Raw genomic sequence first — 24,650 nt, forward strand, 5'->3', positions numbered from 1 at the left:
TACTTCACTGTATGCCATATGAGTTTAGAAACTGAACAGCCACCAGCATGGGCGAATTGAAGTACTTTGCAGTAAGCCTGTATCATGCCTTTGGAATAATTACTTGTGCATGAAATATAATTAGATGTAATTTCATGAATCAGTTTAAGCATTTCCCCCCTTTTAAACAAAAAGTGTCATGGAAAAGAACTTAAGTACTGCAATATGGAAGTCATACAATAAAAAACCTTAAATCACATATGGATCTGGAACAAAACAGTCTTTCATCATGAAGCCTACAACCAGCATAAACCAACCATAAATCATATCTAGTACGAAACAGGAGCTGGGAAACAAGAAACTAGTAGAATGCAACGCTGTATGGAGGCTTGTGTTACATCCTCAAAGGGAAGACCTGACCAGCACATACAAGTTTAGCATAGTTCAGACAGTTAGAGCTGGTTGGTTCATCACAGGGCTGGTCACTGGAACAGCCTCCCCAGGGAAATGGTCATGGTACCAGGAGTCAGAGTTCAAGGACCATCTGGTCCTTAAGTCATATGATTTAGTTTTAGGTAGTTCTGTGAGGAAGCAGAGAGTTGGACTCAATAATCCCTATGGCTTCCTTTCAATTTATGATACTTTACACAAAAGGTACAAAAGATACTTTATGATTCCATACTACTTGCCAAAGATAATCCTGACCTAAAACCATCACACAGAAAAGGTCACTGAAGTCAAATATGACATTCACCCTAACCTTTCTCTTACTAGTCAAATTAAGAAAACTGACTGACAACATGTGGCCGTGAAAGCAGACTTGATCACGATTTCTTACTCTGCAACTTTTATTCATAAATAAGTTACTACCTTACGATGTACAACAGCAAGAAAATAAGTAGCTGTTAACTATAAGTGAAGAAAAAATTACCACATTCATGTCAGCATCCAACAACCTGCATTGATAGCTGAAGTCTTGTTTGTCACAAATAACAGAAAGGAAAACTTTATAATACCAACATTAACTCTGTCAGGGCTGAGTCTGTCAGGAAGCCTTGGAAAGAAGCAGCACAGAAAAAAAGCAGCTGCAACAGCAATGCTATCCTGGCTAGCACACATCCATACCTATTAAAAATCTAAAAGGTTATCTCACTATTCTACTTAAAATAAATGAATAAATAAAGACACATTAAAATAGAATTTATACCTAGTGAATATTTTTACAACCATTTTTCAAATGAGCAGAAAAGTAGGCAGCCTACCATTAATAAGGTATGGATGATTGCAGCATTTTCTTAGTTCCATCATAGTGTTTAAAAGATTAGGTACATTTGCCTGACCTCCACCCTTGGAAAGAAATGTGAAATTCTTTTCAAGAATAGCACGATAGTATTTCTTCTGAATATTTGTCAGCTCAACTTCAATGATGGTTTCCTCTTTGGGGGCCAGGTTCTTTTCCACATCCTCCTTGAGACGTCTGAGCATCATCGGCTTCAAAATAGCTTGCAGTTTTTGCACCTGGAAAACAGATGTTTAATAAAATAACTGAATTAAAACTGCTAGAAATCAAATATTCATTTTTCAATTCCCTTAATTCTAAAAACCTTGTTCTCTACCTCAAACGCCAAATAGAGTTCATTGTAAAAAAACCTTTCCTCAGTGACTCAGCAGCAAGTTCTCCATGTTAACTCAGTGACATACACATTTCTACATGTTTCTGAAGTCTATTTTTGGTGTGTAGCCCTTCTGTTTAGAGATGTCTGTTATTAAATAGACCTCACTTAGAACTATCATTCTGGACAAGGACAGCACTGCACATAAATCATGCAGAGCTAACCCTTGGTTAAATAAGCAGATCTGACACTTGTAAGACAACTTCTGCAGTTCATGTCTAATTAATAATCAGTATTTAATGTTATTTTCCCACTTTCAGTATCTGCTTCTAATTATTTTCTTATTTCCCTAGTTTTGACATCCACTGAAGTAGAAAACTATTTAGGACTTGTCTAAAAATGAAAACATTGTATTTCTGTTAATTTTTATGACACTGATAATTTTTAGTGTCCCCAGGTTTTGTGACATATTCTTTAAGATACATCCTAAGGGGTGGGAAGGGCAAAGAAGAAAATGTCAGTTTTCTTTAAAAAAAGGCTAAGTTTTTGTAAAGTCTCTTACACGAAAAGCTCAAATGTATTCCATATTTAAAAAAACCCAAAACACCTGGCATTTAGGTTGTTTTAGGCCATGTCTCAAAGTACAAACTATCTCAGTGCTGAAGAGCTAATAAATCACCCTGAAACTGGACATCATCCCTGATGCACAGCTGCACAGCAGAAATATGAACAAAAGACACTTTCTCCTGAATTTACATAATTCCCTTACTAATAAAGCAACTTCAGAATAAAAAAGGTGATTAGCACCGAGGGATGAACAACTGAGAAAACATATGGACTATTACTGCAAGGAACAGAGAGAAAACCCCAAGTCATTAACACATAACCTGTCCCACCACTTGAAAGATAAACCAAATTCCAAAACACCTTTGTGTCAACAGATAAGGAAGTTCTCCCAAACTTGTTGAACCAAGCAATCCAGGCTCTAATTCTGATCATAGCCAATGGCATTATTTTCATAATAATTCCATGAATGGCTTCAAAAGCTTCCAGTTATTTTGAACAGGCCATACAAAAGCTATGTAGAGAGTTAGGATATATTAACTCCAGTTCAAACACTTCATTAGCAGGACAACATGGCTTCCGCATCAGAGCTGGCTCACTTTCAGTCAGGTCAGTGTCCATTCTGACTGACATGTAATAGCATGCACAACCTATGGAAACATATCCTATTTTGCCAGGAGGCCAGGGGCTAGAGGAAGAGCTATTTTGTAATTTACACTATGATGTGTGAAAGAGTTGTTCTCAAAGAAAGGCAACAAATTCAAGCAGTCAAAACTTAATAGATACCAAAGATTGAATTTTCAGACAAAGCCAACAAAGGTACGTACAAAAATGCATCTGGTTGTTATCACAGGAAGCAAAGGGCCAAATTAAGGCTCCATGGTTCAGTTAACTCCCAATATTAAGGCAGTTTGTCCTCTTAAAACATTTTGATACAAAACATTTGATACATACAAAAAAAATTTTACATTTCAGATATAAAACATGCTGCATCTAGGGTCTTTCATCTTGTATTGATTTATACATTTCTTTCTTGGACAGCTCAAAAAATCTATTTCTGAGTAAAAAAAAAAGCACCTCCCTCCATTTGGTTACCTCTTGCTAAACTGGGTTTCAAGTATGCTCCTGTTTGCATTTAAGTCACTGAGAAAACGCTCAGATGTTAACTCTACAGAAGTTGCAGGGACAGTCCCTTCACTCTGATGCTTAAGGAAGAATGTCCACTGACAAGTTAATTCTTGTAGAAGTATTTTCATCCAGCGACCATTACAAGACACCCCACCTCTATTTTTAAACACTACATTTTAATAAAGGGAATTTTTCCCTGTTTCTGCAAGACCAATGGGCAAAGGACTAAGAAAAACCAAACAAACAAATAAAAAAAAAAACCCAGAACAGTGATAAGGCAGAATTACTTTTGGCCAAAAGCAAAAAACCCTCAAGTAAATGAAAACAAACAAAGAAAAAAAAAAAGGGATAAACCCCCCATGGTATTCCAGGAAGCAAATGGGTATTACTTGAAAAAACAAGTAATGAAGTTCAGATACAGTAAAATGGATAAATTCACGATATCTAAATAGAAAAGTAAGTGTGCAAGATAAGTTTACCTGCTCTTCAGTTTTAAGATCCCCAAATTCTTGCATGAATGTGGTTTCTGATGGAAAGCGACCTGGTTCCAAGAAGTGAAGCAAGCTAAACAGCTCTTCTACTGTATTCTGCAAAGGGGTTCCAGTAAGCAGCACTTTATGCTCCTGAAAGGTTAAGAAACAGTTGCCTAGGAATCCACCAGTATAATTTCCAATGGAAAAATACACAAAATTCTTCCTCCTTTTCACTGTATGTCTATCTCACCTTTGCTTCCTCTCCCCTCCTCCAGCTACTTACATAAAACTCTTCTCAAGACATTTCTAACTGGTACTCTGGTGTTCCTTCAGTGATAGCCCAGAAAAACACTTCACTACTTAAGCAGCTTCAAAAGTCCTCCAAGATACAAGAACAGATTTTGCTGGTCCACAATGTCCCAACCCTTTCACAGGTACATTGAACTTTAAATGGCAAAGTAACTGTTGAATCTATTCCATCATTTCCAGTAAAAATTCATTGATTTACCACACCTCCAAATGACCTCAGTGCACTGATCTCCTCAGGCCAGGAGATCAACACAGGATATAACAGGAAACCTGAAGCAGAGATCTACCTTCCTACAACATGCTAAAGAGCATGAGAGCAGCAGAGACAAAAGTAGCATTTTGCATTAGAGGAGCCCAGACAGGTTCAGCAACTAGCCCAGAGCCAAACATAAATTTAGCAGTGTAACAAGAACTAATGTGAAAAGTCCTATATCTCTATCTGTGGTCTGTAAGACTATAAGCTCTGCTTTCCTCTAACAGCAACCATAATAAGAAAAAGAAAAGGTACACAGGATTTATACAAACTGAATTATAAGTATTAGCCTAGCATGACTGCATTATTCTCACATTTTAAAAGAATACTCTGCCCAAAACCAAGTAATTATTGTGTCTTTTAAATGGTAAATATCTTCATATTATCTTATTTTTTCTCTATGAGTTTAATATACCTATTTTGTACACATAACATAATACATATTTATGTAAGCATCAGAAACCAACTCACTTGCCCTTTCTTAGTCAATATGAAAGAACATCCTTATGGCCACTCAACAAATTAACATTAAAGCTGATATTAATGCAGTTAAGGCAGTTTAATTCTCATGGCCAAATCTGGCCACCTGACCACATTATACCTTTAAATAAATGTCTAAGTGAAGAAGTGACTATGGATTAAGTCACATGAAGGGAGAGCAAGGAAAGAATAAATTTTTTTTGATTGTCTTAGGAGAATCCACATAATTCTATGCCTAAATCAATGAAAAAAGCTTATTAAATATCAGCACTCCAAAACTGAAGGTATGCATATGCTTCCAGGTATGTTGTACTTTCACATCTGCATTCTCTTATTCTTCTTAACACTTGATGATTTACTTAGGAAAAATTCCTTTTGTTTTACTTTTTGATTAAACCATAAATCAGAAATAATAAAAATACGGAAGACTCAAAGATAAAAGATGTTCACACTGACCAGGTCCATCATCTTGAGTCCTTCCAAAAGCTTACAGTTCCTGTTTTTCAGCCTGTGGGCTTCATCAATGACCACGCAACGCCATGGAATGTTACGCAGCTCTGGGCAGTCAGTCAAGATCATTTCAAATGTTGTGATAATGGCATGGAACTTATAGGACCCCTTTATCACACGACCCTAAAAAGAACAGCACATGTTCAAGTAAACTCCCTGGCAAAGAAAGGAATCAATTTGTTTCACCTTCAAATTTCATTTCTTAAAAATACAAAACAGTAACATGGACAAGACATTTCAAGTTAATTTTCAATTATTTCATTTAAATAATTCATTTCAAGTTAAATTTCAAATTAAGTCATTATTGCTGACTAAATGGGAAATACAATTCAGTAAGTTTGCTACTGGCTTCATGATAGCTGTTTTCAATCCTGTAAATTGGTCCACAGAATCACTGCCCATTGATTACCAAGAAGTTATACAAGTATTTCAGTTGTAATTCATATGGATTATACTAATGCCTTGAGGCATTAATGTATTACGGCAATATTGAAATAAGGTTTTCAGACTTCATCAAGAGAATTCTCTTTTTAATTCTGAATTGAAGGTACATGAAGGTTCTCCCGAACAATCCAAATACAGCAAAAGTGTATTAAGGTTTCCTTTTTATGACTATCTGAATATTATGTTGACTGTTATCAGTTGTTTTTTTCCCAGTAGACCCTCAGGATTCAAAGCACCTACAATTCATAGAATGGGTTGGGTTGGAAGGGACCTTGAAAGCCATCTAGTTCCAACACCCCTGTCATGACCAGGGATAACCTTCCACTAAGACCAGGTTGCTCAGAGCTCTGCTCCATCTCACCTTGAACACTTCCAGGGATGGGGATTCTACAACAACTCTAGTGAACAGCTTTGAGAGAAGCAAATATCTGAACTTTTAAATGGTGGATGTGTATATCTCCATACAATTTCATAATATTTTTGTAAGTCTGTGTTAAACAAGGTTCAACAGGACAATTAACTTGATGTCTGACACCACATTCACTGGTTCATTAGTTTGTTCTTATTTTCAGCACTGATATAGACTGTTTAAAAAAACAACCCAGAATAAACTTTATTCAGGACCATGAAATGAGCATCTTTCTGACATTATGCTATGCTTCTTCCCAATGCTGTTCAAAGAAAAATGTAATTTGGTACCTCCAGTGTCACTGGGTCTGTGCAGAAAAACTGTCTCTGTAAGGCTGAGCATTGCACAAGTTCAAAGCCATTCCACATTTTCAAAGGACGCTGTCATGGGTTGTATATTGAATACATTTCAAAGGAAACACATATTTTACAGTAAGGTGACCATTTCTTCCTTTAGACCTGTGCAAGACTGAATCCTTTTATAAGTGACCTGCATGTAATCCTCTCCAAACCGTGGGGATCAGAACTGGCTACTGACTCAATGAAATGATTGAAAACCTGATATCCTGAACTCAGCATTAAATCTGCCTACTCAAATCAAGAACATTTCAGAGAGAGTAATGACCTGCTCAACAATGCTTTCTCGTGGCATAGTCCAGAAATATTTATCTTGTTAGGGGCAAAAAAAGCTGCTACTTAACAAAATGCAGATGAAGATATACTAAGTGGGCAGCTTTGAAAGCCAGCAAACTGAAATGCTGTAACTTTTTCATGAGCCAAGTAAATTTCCATCACAAACCAAGTCAGATATTTTCCAAGGCTCTGTCATTAGCTGTATTTGGCATATATAGTTTTTGTAATCTTAAAGCAGAACTCCTTCTCAGAAGTGTGACAATACAGAAAAGCACATGGTTTATTTGATATTCCAACCAGGGAAGGGGCCCTAGGAAGACCTTTCAGTTATATTGCTCAAGAACAACAGAACAGGCTTCTCTATGTGAACCTCACAGCAGAATGTCTCTAATAACACCATTACTTACTATTGAAGTCACACCACTGCAGGAACTTCTTCTGTTATTGACTACTCTCTAGCATTTTACAACAATTTAACTCTGGTAACTGGGGCCGACTCTGAAAAATAACCCTACTGCAGATGGGGTAGGTGCTTCTTATGCATGTTCTCAACTGTTATCGCCCTTCAAAACTCACACTTTCTCAATGTTCGATTGTCTTTTTGAGAAACGGCTCAGGTTGAGAGGCCTGTTTTCATATTAGGACCAAAAAAGCCAAAGATGCCCGATGTCTGGGTTGATGGGTCTGGCAAGGGAATTTAGAAATGACACTGCTAAATCATGTCTCCCTTTTTGTCTCCCATCATATGCCCAGTGATGGTGCTTTGGAGAATATCAGAGTGAGCACTACATGGGGACTCTTCAGAACATGAAGAGATTTTTTCCCTGTAATTCAGTTTCTACCATTGTTTCACAGATGACATTCTTACAAAGAATAGAACACAGAAGGTGATTTTGTGACACATCTAAGTTAGCTGCCACCAAAAGGATGAGCTCTCTCCATTTCTCCTTTATTCCTAAATGTAGTAATTGTCTCATTGTCCTCTTTAAGACAGTTCAGGGAGCAAAGCCAGCAGAAAATTATTCATTTTTCCGTGCCATGAGTGCTTTGTCATTACCTGCTATGCGGTCAAATGACTGCCACACTCATGGCAAGAATTGAGTTAAGAATATTGGAATGGAGGAACAAAATTTTCTGCTGCATCTTGCTGTAGATCCTTTTAGTTACCTTTAGATCACTGAAACAGCATTGCCAAAATAACTAAGAATCTGCACAGTAAGTGTGATTTTTCAGATGACATTCCTTCAGGTTTCATACTAAGTAACTGCTAAGGGGAAGAACATACTGAGAACAAGCACCACTCAAATAGCAAACAAATATGATTTTTAACACAGGAAACAATTCAGCAGAGACAGTATTTGTAAAAACCCAAATTTTTAAATTAGATAAAATATCAATCTTTGCTAAAAAATTATTTTAAAATCAGAAAAACCAATTTCAACCCCACTTCATTTGTGTATTATACATCCAGGTAAGAAGTGAAATGTGAGAATTATCATAAAGAATATTAAAGGATAATAGAACGGCCTGGATTGGGACCTTAAAGATCATCTAGATCCAGCACACCTGCTGCGGACTGGGACAAACACAACTTCTCTGGGTCACTAGACCTCAGTGAAGCAACTGTTACTCAAATCTTCAACAAACACAGATACGATTTTAATTTGAAAGTTTCTTTGATAAATCACTGAGAAAAGAGTTATTTTCTAAACCACACAGATGTCACTTCTAACGAATATAAATTGCTTCTCTACTATATTTAAGTATGTAGTTCTATTTCTATTTGTCCTAATGGCATGTCAAGTTGTGCCACAGTCATCACCTTCAAAACAGTTCTTAATCAGTATTTTACCTGTAAAAGCATATTTTCTACCCTGCAGTCTCTCTCACAGCTTTGCTCTAAGACTCTGGTTTTTCAACACACTTTGAGGACATGAACTGAGAACTGGAAGCAGAACTGGACCACTCATTATATCACTGACAAAGAGGAGAATGCTGTAACTTTTTTGATCTTTTTATTAAAGATTTGTTTCCTCCCACACATTTGCACTGCACTAGTCCTTTCAACCACTGTGTCACAGTAAGAACTCATGTTTAACTGGTCATGTGCCATGACAGAAAAAAAGGATCTGTTTTTGTCTTACAGCCTTCCCAGAGCTGAGATCTCCCTATGGTAAGAATCATCTTCATTCCTTGTCCACAGACAGCCCCTGTATTTAGCTGTTCTGAGTATGGCTAGATTGGATCCAATTTATTAAGTAATACAGCTTACTCTGTATCCATGAACTGTCTTAATCATTTACCACTCTCCACATTTTTGTGTCATTTGACAACTTCCTCAGCAATGATTTTATGTTTTCTTTCAGATCATTGCTAAGTTATATAGCTCATGGACCTGAACCAATCCCTGAAGAACTATGCTGGAAATGCAAATAATTTCTCATTAACAATTACATCAAGAAATATCAGCTAGCCAGTTTTAAATCCACTTAATGTGTGCCATATTGATTTTATATGCTTCTAGTTTATTAATCAAAATGTCCAGTGGTGTAAAATGAAAAGCTTTAAAGAAAATCTAAATGTATGAATTCACCACTATCACTTTTTAAAGATCCGTTGAAAATAGTACGCCCACAGCTTGAACTTCTACTCTCTCTCTCGTGAGGAAGATGTTATTGTTCTGCAACAACATTCAATGTATGCAGATTTTATTTTCCCCCAATTCTGTTTACTTTGGGAAAAGCCATGCACTTAGGAGTAGGGATCTGCAGCTCTTCTTAGCTTCTGTTTCCCATATAATTTTCTGTTCATACCACTAGTCTTTTCTGCTTTCCTCCACTCACAACTATTCAACTTAAGCACAGTAACACAGATTCAAAATATATCTGACTTACAAAATTTGATAAAGAAGCATTGACAAGTTTAATTTCTGCAAGCAGGTCTTTCCTGGAATGGTAGGCAAAGATTGATTTTTAAGCTTAGCTCCACTTAAAGGAGTTTCTCCATTAAGAATCTCTTCTGCCAGCTCCCCTCAGAAATGCAAAATAACAAAACCTTGCATGAAAGAATGAAACTCTAAACAAAAATTGCACCATCTCTTGGTGCAATTATATAGAGATACTGTCCACTACTCAAAAGCATTCTTAATACACATATCTGTATTTCTAACTGAAACCTCACATACCACTACTGAAAAACTAATTGATGCTTAAATTAATAAACAACCATAAAGCATATACAAAAAAAAAAAAAAAAAAAAAAAGGGAAAAAGAAAAGTCATGAAGAGCTTTTACCTGTGGATCTTTGAAATACATTTCATACAACTGAATGGTCCGCCGACTCGCTTGACTCCCATGATACACAACCACATTCAACTCTGTCCAGGTGCGGAACTCCCTTTCCCAGTTGGGAATTGTGGACAATGGTGCAATAACCAAGAAAGGACCATGGATTCCTTTCAAATATATCTCATAGAGAAACGTAATGGACTGGATAGTCTTTCCCAACCCCATTTCATCTGCTAAAATGCAGTTTCGTCTGAAAACAAGAATAAAAACAGGCGAAATGATTTATTCCCAACTTAAAACATAGAAAATCAGTAAGGTGATCACCTGAATAAACCAGATACTTCTAGAATGAAAAGGCATCATAACATCTTTCATTTTAAATAAATGTTATGATTTGTGATGCAGTCAGCATGGATATATCCCCTCTCAAGTTCACAAGGGGGAGGAAGGGGCAGCAGGGGCATGCATGAACCCAAAGCACTTGCCAGCAGAACACATGTGAAATATTCATGTTCCACCCCAAATTAGTTTGTATATGACTCCTGCAGCAAAAAATGAGCCATATAAATGATTCTAGAATCTCACTTTAGCAGGTTACTTTAAAAGGCTGCTATTTCAAATAAGCTATAAAAGCTTTTCCAAAGCAGGGTTCAGCAGTAAGCAACATTTTACGTACGTGTTGTACCAATTGAAAAGAAGCCAGTTTACTCCCTCCAACTGGTATTCCCTGAGTTTGTTATTGTTTTTATACTCCCTGGAACTCTCCGATTTCTTCCAGTCATCGGCAGGAGGTCTCTCCTGTTTCAAATACAGCAAATCCCATTAGTGGTTTCTAAAAGACCACATTACTTTAATATTTTCAAATAAAATCCTCTATATAGAGCCAATTCTTACCACACGCTCCATTTCTGGCTCCCTAGACATCAGTTTCTCAAATTCTTCGATCTTGGCTTGGTCGATGTCTTGCTTGAGCTCCCAAGTGCTGTCTTCGTAAGGAAGCGAACACCACTTCACCAGATAATGCATTACAGGCTTTGTTAAGACAAAAATTACAGTATATCATAATACAGAAAGAATAAAAGTGAGATCTGCAGGCTAGCTGAAATTCAAAAAGCTTGACCAGACCTGAATATCTGAGTCAGCCAGAAGGATAAGCAAATAGCAGACTGACACCTTGATGACCTAACCAAGTAAAATGAGAGCTGGGAGAATGCAGGCTTACCACCAAAATGAGCATAACACATTTGAAATCACTAAGGTTAGACTAAAATTTAGAAGCAAAACAATATTCATATTTCAACCCTTACAATTCTATACTTTTCTACATATTTAAAAATTTACTGTTTTCTTTCATCAGCGTCATCAGAAACTTCAGAACAGACAAATCAACCACCACCATTCACTGACAGAGCAACATGGAAACAGTGACACTGCCAGTGAAACTTTCTATTCTCCCAGGACTACAAAGGAATCTCCTGGAAGACAAAATCATCTCTTTTGCAGAACCAGTCATTAAAAATTAAGAATCAGCAAGTTCAGGACTTCTCCTGTAACAGGTAGTCTAAACAATGTCTAAACCACCATGACATTTAGCTAAGACTCTTTCTTGCAATTTTCATTTAAATTCTGCTTTATATGCATGGACATCATATTTCCACAGTACTAAATATCACTTCTTCATTGTTGTTGCTTTTTGGTTGGTTGTTTTGTATATTTTTTTAAATATAGGTAACTTATAAGAAGTTTGGAATTAATCCCCTGTATTTAAGGGAAACAGCTACATTAGGCAACGTTTACTCAAACATGTTCCTATTTTCTACATACATACACTGTGGTAGTTTCTGTAAGTGTTTAATATAGTCCAACAATTAATATATTTCTAAACAATAAATTCTAAACACAATGTCTATATGACTAGAGATGCAGTAAAAGTTTTGTTTACCTCTCCATTATCATCTGTGCTACGTGAAAAATCCATGATTCGATCAACTTCCACATAATCTGGATTAAAAAGCTCATCATCAATCTGTTCAAGGAGAGAAGCAAAAATATAAAAGATATCTCTATTAGCCCTTCCTGAGAGGAAAAATGATTATATATTTCACCAGGCAATAATATTTTGGGTCACGGTGACACAGAATTTATATTTGGCAAACTTCAACATGTTAATTGAAATGCTACAATTCAGCAAGATCATTCCCCGTGAGGGAATCAGACTTCTCAGACTTTGTTAACTGGGCCTCTTAATTACTGTGTGAAACCTTTTACTGTGAGAGAATGTTTAAGAATATTTTAAATGAAGTGTGAAATTACAATTCACTAATGAGCAATCGAAAAGGCTTATGGCATGCAATGCATTTAGCATTCTTGAAAACTACAGCTTGCAATAAAGAAATTAGAGCCTTGTACACTAAGTGCCTTTGGATTATTTTAACTACAGGAATTGTCTAACCACTTTACAAGCAAGATTTAAAGATTATTATTTCAAAAGTAGAGAAAACAATGCATGCATATACAGTTTCTCCAAAAATCATAATTTGTCAGGTTCGTTCTTATGCCTTAAGCAACTTACAGGATTCTCTTCCATACTAAAGCATTGCATTTCATTTTACAGTTTTAAGATCCTCTCCAACAGAAGGGACAGCCAAAAGGACTAAAGACTGTATTTTGAAAGCTTTTTCTACAACAATGACGAATGCCAAGTATTTACAATAACTTATGATCCACTTGGAAACAGATAAAAAAAGAAAATGGAAACAATTCCAGGTATCTTCACTTAGAACAGATGGAAGTTTTCAAATTGCAACAGGTTTTTATTTCAGCTTGAATGATATAGTAAAAATAAATATAGACAAATACAGTAGCTCATGACACCATTATTTTTTTTTTAAAAAGACAGCATTTTTCTAAAAGGTAATCTTTCAGAGACAAATCACCAGATCTGGTCTTTTATTGACAGGATTGCCACATTACTGCTTATGGCTCTAAGTGAAATTAAATTGATGATAAAAAGCTTAGAATCCCTAGTGAGCAGCAGTCCGTAACACAGAAAAATGGCATGCATTTCTTCTAGCATAATCAGCTCCTGAGAAAAAAAGACATGGTACTGATTCAGTCAGGCTTATAAGGCTAATAACTAGCTACTCACTTGAAGGAAAAAGACCAACCAAAACTACAGGAAAAAGTATAGTCAGGATAGATCACTTGACTTTCATAAACCTGCAAGACTTGCATCCAGAATGCTTTATGCTTCATACCAGATTAAGTGCTACTGATATATCACACAGTAATTCAAAATGTTCTGCTTTTATACAGAACAAGAATTCCTAAGAATATTCCTTAAACACCCAAAAGAAACAAACAAAAAAACTCGTACTTCAGAAAGGAATTTGTTCTGTCCCTGTTTTGCCTTAAACCGCTTAATCTTCTGCTGAATTCTCTTGTCTTTGTCCAGCTCTTCCACAGATGCCCACTGACAGTGAAGGTAAGAACTAGAAGATGAAACAGAAAAATCTTACTCAGAACTTTGCTTCCATTGCACTCCTTATGTATTCCACTAGTATAATTAGATCTTTCCAGCACAGGGAAATGCTGCTCTTGGAAAACTTGACACTATCTTCTTTACCATACAGGTTATTAACCAACCATCTTTACGTCAGGAAATACAAACAACTCCCACTCAAAATTTTAATACATATCCTCTATACTTAGTTTGGCACAAAGCTAGGATGATTTTTATTTGGCATACTTAAAACACAATTACTATACAAGACACTTATGATAAACTCACTATTTAGCATCATATTCCAGCAAAGAGTAGGATTTTTATAAGTTAATGAAAAGATGCAAATATTTTAAGTACTACCATCCTATATAATTCTTTTAGGGAGAACAGCACTGTAACTCAAAATTTCTTGTCTTTTAAGAGTGACAGAGAGAAAAGAAAACAAGAAAACTCCCTTGTAAATGCAGTTCCACAGTAACAACATAGAAGAAGGAAAAGTATCTCTGCCAGAGTGACTTGTCCCACTCCATAAATTTAGTTTGTCAAAAGTTCTAGTGCTAAGACACAAGAGTTAACACCAAAATTATGTCTATGTAATAGAAAAACAAAGCATAATTAAGTAATTAAACATTATACAATAAACAATATAGTGCAAAGGATACAAAAATTAGAGCATATTTAAAGTGAACTCAACTACATGTAGTTACCTGCCATAACAGGCAGAAAACTTGGTAAAAGTTAGCTTATCTAGCTATGAAGTGTTTTATTTTAAATACTGATTGCATTGCGGTTTCAGAGTCCAGAAGTGAAACAACATGCTGCTCATTACATTCCTGTCATGAAGGGGTAACAATCTTCTGGAACATTGAAAGCCATCTCGTTTGTTTGTTATCTTAGACATTTTGTTCAACATAAAACTTGTTTTTGTAACAACATCAAGGGTTATTTTTGAGTAGTTTGCACACACTTACTCTATAGTTAGACCTAGACAGCACAGGTGTATGCTCATGAGCCTGCATGCATAATGAGCCTTAAAGTATTTAATAGCAGAGCAATTTTACCTATGGATTTAATTTTGGAGAGAACACAAATTAAGACAACATTGTCAAACACTGTACCACCAATGCAAGGTATTCCCATGTTTATTTGTCACTGTTTTTTCATTAGATATGTTTAAAGTTTGGTAATTTGTATCAATTACAATACCTGTTTTGAAAGCTATTCGGAAGTTATGTGAACTTACGGACAGAAATCAAACCTGTAACTTTACTTACAAGTTTTTGTACTTTACATAGAATTCCTCTACTTCGACTTCCTCTCCATTCTCCGTCTAAAAGAAATGTTGAAACATGAATTAAATCTCTAAACAGCCCAATTTAGTAAACAATTTAAAAACTATCTGTGACATGGATTACAGTCCCCACACAGAGGCAAAAGTGGAGGTGTAGGAAAAGGTTTGTGGGGGAGGACATGGGTGAGGAGTTTCCTCCAGCTGCTTACCCAAGTACATACTGCACTGCTTACTACAACTTCCAAGACATGAATCATTTGAACTCCTCCCTAACCACATGCAGCTTCATTCACAACCTCACCCCAAACCTGGCTTTCTGCCAAACCCACAGTGTTAAGTAGAAGCCAAGTGTACCATTTTCTCAGGCAGCAGCCAATTAGCAACTGCACTCCTGAATGCCATATGTATTATTTTTGGCTGGCTCATGGCAACTTTACATTGTGGGTTTTGTAATGTTTTAAAAAAGAGTTTTAAAGGGGGTTTATTCCTCCATATAGTTAATAACTCCAAACAAGAAGCCATATAAAACTAAACCTTATACCTCTGCTAGAATTGTAGTGCATCAGTGTTCATGGCTTTAGTTTTACTCAATGGTGCAATTAAATTCACTCAGGCAAGATGTCTCACATACAGAGCAGCCAAATTAAATTAACACCCAAAAACTACATTTAAAGCAAGGTTAAAGTTGTGACATAAACTAGCAAAACCAAGGGCATTCAGTGCTAAGGGTTGAGCTACCCTTAACTCATCCCTGGTGCCAAAGTATTGCATAACATATGGCATGTAATACTTTGTTGAATTACTCCTTAACCCAGCCATAGGACAAACTAAGGACAGTGCACCAGGCACACATTTAGAATTCAGTTTATGTCACACCATTAACGGTTTGTTTTTACTAATGAACTTTAGGAAAATTTTAAATAGAGCAGCATTTTCTGGTTCATACATTTCATCAGGGACAACATCATCTGTAATAAATATGGTATATGCAGCATTAAGCAGGCAAAATTGTTGACTGCTGTATAAATCAACATTTTTTGTATTTTTAAAAGAGGTATATATGCACAAACACACACAAGGGGCACTACTCTGAAACTTGAATAGTCATCTTTAGTTGCTGGCTAGATTTTACTTCCACAACAGTGCAATTAAAGAACAACAGCAGTAGCTGCATTAAACTGTGTTCTAGCACAGTGAAGTTCATGCATTCCCAGTCCTTGATTCACACAGTACTCCTTTACATCCTGACTAGCAAGGGAGTTTCAGTTTAGCATTTATGTCACTCTAGTACAGTCTGTTTGTATTCCTTCCTAGAGAGAGAAGCAACACCAGTTTCTACCTATTTCTCCCTGAAGAAATGGAAGATTACTGGTGCTGCTTCTTGATCTTTTTGAATCTTCCATTGAAGAAGATCTCCAAAACATCCTCTAAACACACACATTTCTCTGACACTTACAAGAGACTGTCAAAGGAAGGAATCTGAAGACCATAAAGTTTTTAAACAAAAGATTTAGAAGTCGTTCTCAAGATGATATTAATATTTAGAGATCAAAATTGCACTGAAAAAAGAAGCTGGAGATCACATTATCTGAACTTATTCAGTGCCCTAAGGCAAAATTAGTCTTTAAGAAGTCAACTCTAATTTTAAGACATTAACTTCTTTTATTATCTAAAATGTATTACCGCCAAGTCTCTTTGATTAGTGTTAAAGCAGAATCCTTTGAGATTCATCAGTATTACAATGACAACATCATTAAACACCTTTACATAGAGGTTTCATATTAACCAACTTCACTTCCCTCAGCAGCATTTCAGTCAAACATATTTTCTGTCAGCTGCCAACTTAATAACAATAATTTACAATGAAGATCTTGATAAATTCTGTAACTCTCCTGAGTAAAACACACTTTTGTATTGTCTAATAGGTAATAACTTGTCTATGTTAAATGCTCTATGAGAGTGCATCAAAGATTCACCTAAGCAAAAAGTACTTCAGAAAAATATTTTTAAAATCTTAGTCTGCCATTCAGCACTTATGCCTTCCCCCAAAAATTTAATCAAATTAAAACTATCAGCTTTCAAGCAGAGGTTAACAATACATCACTTTAGGGTGTATGAGACAGCCACTTATGCCTCTGATGTCACTGTGCACTCATCAATACCATTTACATTACATTTACATTAGCCAGGTAAACAGATGAGATAGAACATTTATGCAAAATTCTCCCCAAACAGATTACACAGACATCCTAAAATAACACATGGCAGACTTGGGCAGTGCAGAGCACTTTAAATTATCATTTCCAGGTGTGACCAGGATCTGATTCACAGTTTCTGCATACAATTGAAGAAATAAATGAGCTCTTCATTCAAGCAAATACTTAAAAGCACATAATCTTGCATGATCATTGCCGCGGAGGTGATACAGTAACACTGCTAATGCAAAAGTTAGTTGTGTAAGCCACTCAGATGTAGAGACAAAAGCTCGGAGAAAAAAAAGACAAAAAAAACCAACCAACAAAAAAAAGAAACAAACCCTGAGAAAAAACAAACCATTAAAAAACCCCAAACCAGCACAACTATCAACTACCAGAAAAATAGCACACAGAACACATTAATAACAGATGCAAAGCAACACACAACACCCAACCACCTCAACTGATACGCAGCACTAAATTGTAAACTGAACAGTTTGCAGAAGAGATGTAGGTATTGTACACATTTCAATTAGTTCTAATTTTCACATGTAATAGTAGTCAGAAAGAGACATTCACACGTGTAACATGCAGGTACAAGGTTCTACAAATTCCCTGTCCTAATATGTGGTAGTTCTGCTGGATAGCATAATCAGTTCTAGCTATTCCTTTTCAAAGTTAAGCAGCAGGAATTCAAAGGGGACTGAATGAAAAATTTCAACACCCAGACTCATCAGGTTTGGAAAGAGATTGATATACTTACTTAGTGCTTTCTGCAAGAAGAAAAGAGTATTCAAGGGAATTCAACATTCCATGTTAAGAGCAACTGTGAAAAACACAGTCTTTTTTACTTCAAACGGGAACTCAGTTCTACCTTTTACTCTGTATGTTTCAAAAATGGCTGCAAGTACAGTGCTGCATCCTACCTGGTAACTCCAGAACTAGACTAAGGCTATTTCTTGGAAAAACAGCATGATTTTATGATAAGAATACTGCTCCAAAAGCATATTCATTATCTAATGTCCTTTACTTGAATGCAACATCTTTGTTACAACCTAATCCATTGACAGGTTTCCTAGTGAAGCCTCTCATGTTTATTTTATGCACTGGTCCTGATCGCAGCAATTTTACTTTGATTAGTAATCTAACAACCAGGGTTTTGATGACGTTAGTAAGAGTGTAAAAGACCTTTAATAAAAGCACAGTTGGATACTTCAGATATTAAATATTAACAACCTGAAATCCTTTTTTTTTTTTAAATTTGGAGAAGAGGGTTGGGGAGAAGAGCAGTGAAAGAAGAGACACCCCTCAAACCTGCAAATACAATCCATAAAAAACATTAAAGAAAAAGCTCAAAATAGAGCTTGCCTCCAGCAGAGCTTGCAATCAAAGACATGTAGGCAGCAGACCAACCACTTCCCACAAACTGCAGCAAAATACACACTCCCCATGAGTAATCACACCTTTGTTTGCAGAGGAGAGGAAGAAGGGAAGAATAATTGGTGAAAAACAGCTTCCCATGTAAAGACATTTATGAAAGGACCACATTCTCCTCTCCTGCCTCATAGACCATCAGGACAAGTAAATACTCACTTTATATTGCCTCAACTTTATCTGAAAAATAAACCTATGATTTGAAACACAAAATACAGCTCTAGATTAAAAAAAAACAACAACAAACCAACAGGAAAAATCTCCAAAAAGCCTTAGAAGCTTATGCTATGTAAGATGCATAAATAGGTCAGATTGAATCACAGGTGCTCATGACATTAAATGAACATAGGGTTACAAAACTGTTAATGATGTTAGGACAGCAGTAATAAAATTGAACACACACACCCCACCCTGCCCAAGAAAATCAAAACCCAAAACCAAACCCCAAACCACCACGACACTGAAAAAAAAAAAAAAAATAAAAAAATCCATGAATAAAGGCAAATTTCCTTTCTCCAATTTGAAAATTAACACTGAGGCAAAGATGAATTGCTGATTAACAAAGATCAACACGATGCTGTATCTGTCTAAGTTAGACAGTTTTCTGCACAACTGTAGTACAAGTCAGAGAATTGTGTAGTACAAGCTCCACAAAAGAGTCTATAAATATACTCATGCCCTTTATGGAATAAGTTCTTTCCTACTTCCTTCTCAGAGTTCTAATACTTTGGAAGTGCAAAGGCCAATCAAGTTGTGAAGCAGATTAGAAAAATCTGTAAGCAAAATAAGAACTTAACTAGGAACCAGGGCAGAATTATAAGAGAACCACACTTGAGTGTTTCTTTCATCATCTTAGCAAAGTGACAAGGAAGATATTCATCACCTGTGTACGCATCATACTTGGTCACAGTTCAGCTGCTAAGCACAATTGCCATTAAAAGATGCAAAAATTATTTGCAAGGGTTTTTGTTTAGAAAAGGCAGAAATTTGGGGTACAGAAAAGTTCTCTCATTCCTCAAACTCCTATGGAATATCACTCTGAAGTGAAGAGTGCCACAGATTTCATCCAGGCATGTATATTTGCAAAAATCAATTTTTTCATCCAAAAAAGCAAGAAACGAGTAAAAGATTAAACAATCTGTTTTGTGTATATCAGAAAAACATGTTGCAAAGCATCTGAATACACTTTTAGAGAACCTCTTTATTCAATGGAACAGTTTTTTAATTGAATATCCAAGATATTTTAAGAAATCAGTAAGGGCTTCAGCAGAAATATGCTTAGTCTATTTAAAAATATGGGGGGAAGGGGATTTGTTTTACCTTTTTCTTGACTAAACGGCTACTCATGATTTTCTCCACAATGGGACCTTCAGCATCAGCAGATTCCTACATCATAAATAGCATACAAGAGTTATGGGAGTGCATCTTTGTTACATACTTCTTTCATTAGAAAAACTTTAAAATAATTTTTTTTGTAACAGAAGCTTAATTCCAAGAGGACATTCTCCCCCTAGCATGAGAACTTTGAGGATTCAAAGAGATTTAATACCACAATAAAGGATTGACGGGTACTTGTTTGAGCCCACTTCTAAGACCTAGTGCAACTCTGGCTCTCTCTGTTAAAAAGCTTGACATGCACAGATAAACAGATGTTAAAAACATCAGTAGTTTCCCTGTCCTAAAATAATACATTCTTTCAGCACCATACAGTCTAAACAGCAGATGATGTTCAGAAGCTCTTGTTGGCTGTGCAGGTGTCCACACGATTGCTCTCAAAACTGCCTGCAATTCTCTATTTCATTAATTCATTATTGCAACGGGAGGCAAACCATCCCAATTCTGCTTTTGATAAGACACAATTAACAATGGAGATCACATACAATATTTCACAAGGCTTAACAAATTGCCAAATGAAATACCAAAGAACATGTATATATTATCCAATAGGTCATCAGTTAAATGAAGTAGTTCTTTGAAAAAGCACTACAAAACAATGAGATTGTTACAACACTCATTCCTACAGTATTACTCCTCATCTTATTCAAACTATTTTATCCATCATTTACATTGCACAGAGAATAAAGTGTACCCTGCTGGGTACTACAAGGCAGTAATTTCATAAAGGAGTTCTTATGGTGCCTAGCAGCAGGAGACAAGTTTGAGTGGTTTATTAAAGTCACAGAAGCCAGACCACTGAATTCACAGAAGTACATCCTAGATTGCTAGCAGTACAGTTTAGGTTTCCTTTAGCTAGGTACCACTAATTTCAAAGAACTCAGCTTGAACTTTCAAGATGTGTATCATCAGCTTCCAAACAAAGCCATGAGTTGATATATTCTTTAAGAATGTAAAAACTAATGCCTTCTGGCACACTTTTATCAATCATGTATGAATATCATTCAGGAAAAGGGCCCATATTTGATCTCTGAATGCTGCAGTTACAACCACCTTTCCAGTCTGTTAATATCTGACCTGTTGCTCCGACTGAGAAGTATTTGAAGGAGAGTCTCTTCCAGCAGCATCAGCATCATCAGCCTCCTCATCTGAAATCTTGAACTCCAGGTCTTCGGTATAACGCTTCCTTTTCACCTGCCTGCTGGAGCGTCGTTTCTGAATGGAAAGCATTCATATTTTTCATGAGAAACAAAACTGATAAGAACCAGAAAAACCAAGAAAACTTCTCTGTGTGTATCAAATAGATTAGTGTGCAGTAAATGCTATAATTTCTACTACATCCTGGTAGAAATAGTGGACTCAGGACACTACTATCCTGAATTCCTGCCTGTTAGCCATCCTTAAATTCTGTAAGCAAAAACCAACAAAAATCTAAAATGAAACAAACAAGCAACCACAAACAAAAATCAACTTTATGCTTGTTCCAAGTTGCAAAGGAGGGGGCATTTTTTTCATTTTTTTAAACATTAGTAAACAACATTAAAAAATTAGGAAGCCTATCTCAGAAAGCAATTAAAATCAAAGAAGCTACACCTCTCCATTCACATCTGCAACAAACTTTGACAGATGGCCAGTGCAGGAGCCAAACACCACCTTTCCACAGCATGGCCAAGTGTGTTGCTAAGCAGTGACAACACACTTTCTTCCTCTCCCCATCCGCCCAGTTGTACTGGGATTATCTTGTAGGGGAAACACAATGAAATACGATTTCCTCACTTCACTGACCCAGCACTGTTCAGAAAGGCATCCTGCAGCACAGCATGGGAAAAGACCCCAAACTAAGAGAGGAGAATGAAAATGATCTCTGTGCTCCCATACCCTCACCACCAGGATAAGAGAAAGCTTCAGCAAAAATGCACAAAACAACCTGTAAAATACAGAAGCATGCATTTGATAGAATTTGCAACTTGATGCTCAGTGCTGGGTATTGTTTTTTACAACAATAAAATTCAATCTCCCAGATAGTCTGCATCAGGTTATATATATATATATATACACACACACACACACTTGAAAAGCTATAAGCATATGCTGTTGAAGGAAACTGTCAACTGAGCATCAAATATCTTAATGGAGTAATGTATATATTCAAATTATGTGGCATATCAACTGTTAAAAAAAACATCTTAATGATTTGATACGCTACTTACGTATATATTTTACACTATTTATTTATACAACTTTCTCAGCTACTGCACATCTTCACTGATACATGCAAATACTTACATAGTTAAACAGACTTATACACCTGAGTCTCTCAATATACATAGACAAAGTCAAATAATTACTTTTAGACACCTAATCATACCTTTTAAAGCATAAATACCTGATGCACTTTACAAAATCAGAAATTACTTATTTAACTGAAAATAAGAATTTTGAGCAAAGGTTAAGCTTACATCACCCTTTTAAACGATGATGATGTGACTTCTACCTTAAACACAGTAACTTATGGGGGTTTTCCACAAAAGAGTATTTTTATACTTCAAAATATATAACACTTGACAAATTTGCATCTTGATTTACATGATCACTGATGGGAAAATACCAATTTTCTTCTAATACTGTAGGTAAGTCTTACCATTACTTTTGGTGCCAAAAATCTCTTCTTCCATTTCCCTAACAGAAAAAATACCTAAGACATAATGGCAGCCTTTATTTGATGTTTCTTTTGACTTGATGAACTTCCTGTTTCCTCTTACATTCATATGTGGTTTTGCAACTGTTTGTTATGCACTGTTGACAAAACACACATATATTTACCTGCATCAGATTATCTTTAACTCATTAGCTGATCTACAGGTATGAAAGTGAGTAATATGTTTGATAATGGAATATAAAAATCTGCATGGTAACACACAAAGGCGAGTATTTTGCCTCTTTAAAGAAAACAACGCATCACAGAGCATTACTACATAGTATCTGTACAGAAGGCTCGGGATTTAACACTAAGAATACAACCGTGTTTTAGCCAACTGAGTAACACCAATCTCAGTTGAGAAATCCATAAAAAGTTTATTAACTGTAGCTGTCCTAGTAAACGTGATTGGAACCCTTTCCTAAGTTCATGCAAAGAAGTGCAAGTGCAGTATAGCATGTACAGTATGAGAAAGTACTAAGAAAACAAAATGTTTCCTGAAAGACTTTGTTACATTTAATTAAAAAGTGATGCAAGTGCCCTAGCACTTCTATTAACAAAAAAACCCCAAAACTATCAAACTTAATGTTTATCACCCAATTGATTTTGACAAAGTTTTTTGTTCCACGAGACTGAAAACAAGCAAATCATACAGAAATTTTCAATTGTAAATGGAATATAATCACCTACAAATTAACCCACAAAACCCATCTGAAGCCCTGAAGTTCCTTCATCTTTTGCCAGTGCCATTAATCAGGCTGGCAGAGATTTGCAGCACAGCATAGAAAACTTAATTCTTCAAACATTTTAACATTTTCATGGTTTAACTCAACTTCTCGAATTCAGAATACACAGTCTGAAGGAGTCAGGAAGAGCACATTCTTCTGCTGCTTTTTTTGTTTTTACCTAGAATATGCTAGATCACTCACATTTCGTTATTTACTATATTCTTCTTGAAAATAGTGGGAGGGAGGGCATAAACCATGCTTTTGTAGGACAACTGTTTACCAAAATCTTCACCAGGCTACCTTGACCATTCCCAATTGACCACTGGTCTGAACATCTCTCATAACCAGAAGCAACCCTTCCACAACCTAATGTGCAATGGACAAATGCAGTGGATTTCATGTATACTGGTATGACTACACAGGAGTCTCATACTTTACCCACCACAATTTGTCCCCACCTCTTCATGAGCAGATTCTTATTTTTAGTGCCCACTCTAAACACTGCCAGCAGAAGCAAGCCAGGAGCTGACCACTTCCACACGTCAAATGACAGAGCATAAAAAACTTGCTCTTATATGCTACTCTATTTCCAGATTGGCTTTATGTGAAACAAAGTTTGGACAGAAGGTGATAGGTGTGCAGTGGTCAAGAGAAATTAATCAATGTGATTAGAGACCATGACTGGTAGTCCTGCAAAAAAAGCCCTTCATTGACTAAAGCAGTGTAGCCAGAAGTGCTTGACATGCATGTTCCCAACACTCTGCTTTGTCACATCTCATTCTTGATTTCAGAAGGTTTGCAAAGCCAATGCAAGAATAAACACCAACTTATAAGCAAGACCTCGTAATAGTGCATTAAGTCTACAGGACAGAACATTCAGCATCATAACAGCAACAGTAATCAAAGAGAATGTGTGAAAACTCAGCAGCACAGTACACATATCTGCAAGTAACAAGACTGTAAAGCAAAATTATGATGAAAAATACTTGTTTTTGTAAAGTATTCACCATGGTGCTTTTCATTTCTCACCTTCTTTGTAAACAACACAGAAATTATTCAAATACCTGTATCTCTGTAACAAAGACGATGAGAACTATTGTTTTATGTTTCTAAATCATCAAAGCCTATAATGAACTTCAACAATAGCATTACCTGAACCCCTGGATCATCTTCATCTTCAGGATGAGGCGATGGTGGTGGAGTTTTTTCCAAATCTGAGTTTTCAGAACCTTCCTTTCCCTTGTTAACCTTTTTCTTCGCAGCACTGGCTTCTGAATCTTGCTTCTTGCTACTGAAACAGAGGTACTTTTAATCAGTATTTGT

At 36.1% G+C, this 24,650-nt stretch overlaps 1 protein-coding gene across 5 annotated transcripts in view; it reads right to left on the reverse strand.

Moving 5' to 3' along the window:
* Positions 1-24,650, reverse strand: part of CHD7 (chromodomain helicase DNA binding protein 7) — a 133,050-nt gene that overhangs the window by 25,708 nt on the left and 82,692 nt on the right. For 4 of the 5 annotated variants that reach the window (XM_088066082.1, XM_088066091.1, XM_014255236.2 and 1 more), the window contains 12 exons: positions 24,480-24,618; positions 20,979-21,116; positions 19,827-19,892; positions 14,861-14,916; positions 13,458-13,572; positions 12,024-12,107; positions 10,976-11,113; positions 10,758-10,879; positions 10,088-10,331; positions 5,256-5,432; positions 3,764-3,907; positions 1,242-1,497 (listed from right to left, as the gene is read on the reverse strand). In XM_088066082.1, coding sequence (XP_087922208.1) covers positions 1,242-1,497; positions 3,764-3,907; positions 5,256-5,432; positions 10,088-10,331; positions 10,758-10,879; positions 10,976-11,113; positions 12,024-12,107; positions 13,458-13,572; positions 14,861-14,916; positions 19,827-19,892; positions 20,979-21,116; positions 24,480-24,618 — 1,679 coding nt within the window. The remainder of the gene's footprint in view (positions 1-1,241; positions 1,498-3,763; positions 3,908-5,255; positions 5,433-10,087; positions 10,332-10,757; positions 10,880-10,975; positions 11,114-12,023; positions 12,108-13,457; positions 13,573-14,860; positions 14,917-19,826; positions 19,893-20,978; positions 21,117-24,479; positions 24,619-24,650) is intronic. The other variant, XM_088066073.1, reaches the window with a different exon arrangement.

This window comes from Pseudopodoces humilis, chromosome 1 (assembly GCF_049639895.1).
Source record: "Pseudopodoces humilis isolate 2021_Gansu_Grassland_sample_001 chromosome 1, ASM4963989v1, whole genome shotgun sequence".
NCBI classification, from domain to species: domain Eukaryota; kingdom Metazoa; phylum Chordata; class Aves; order Passeriformes; family Paridae; genus Pseudopodoces; species Pseudopodoces humilis.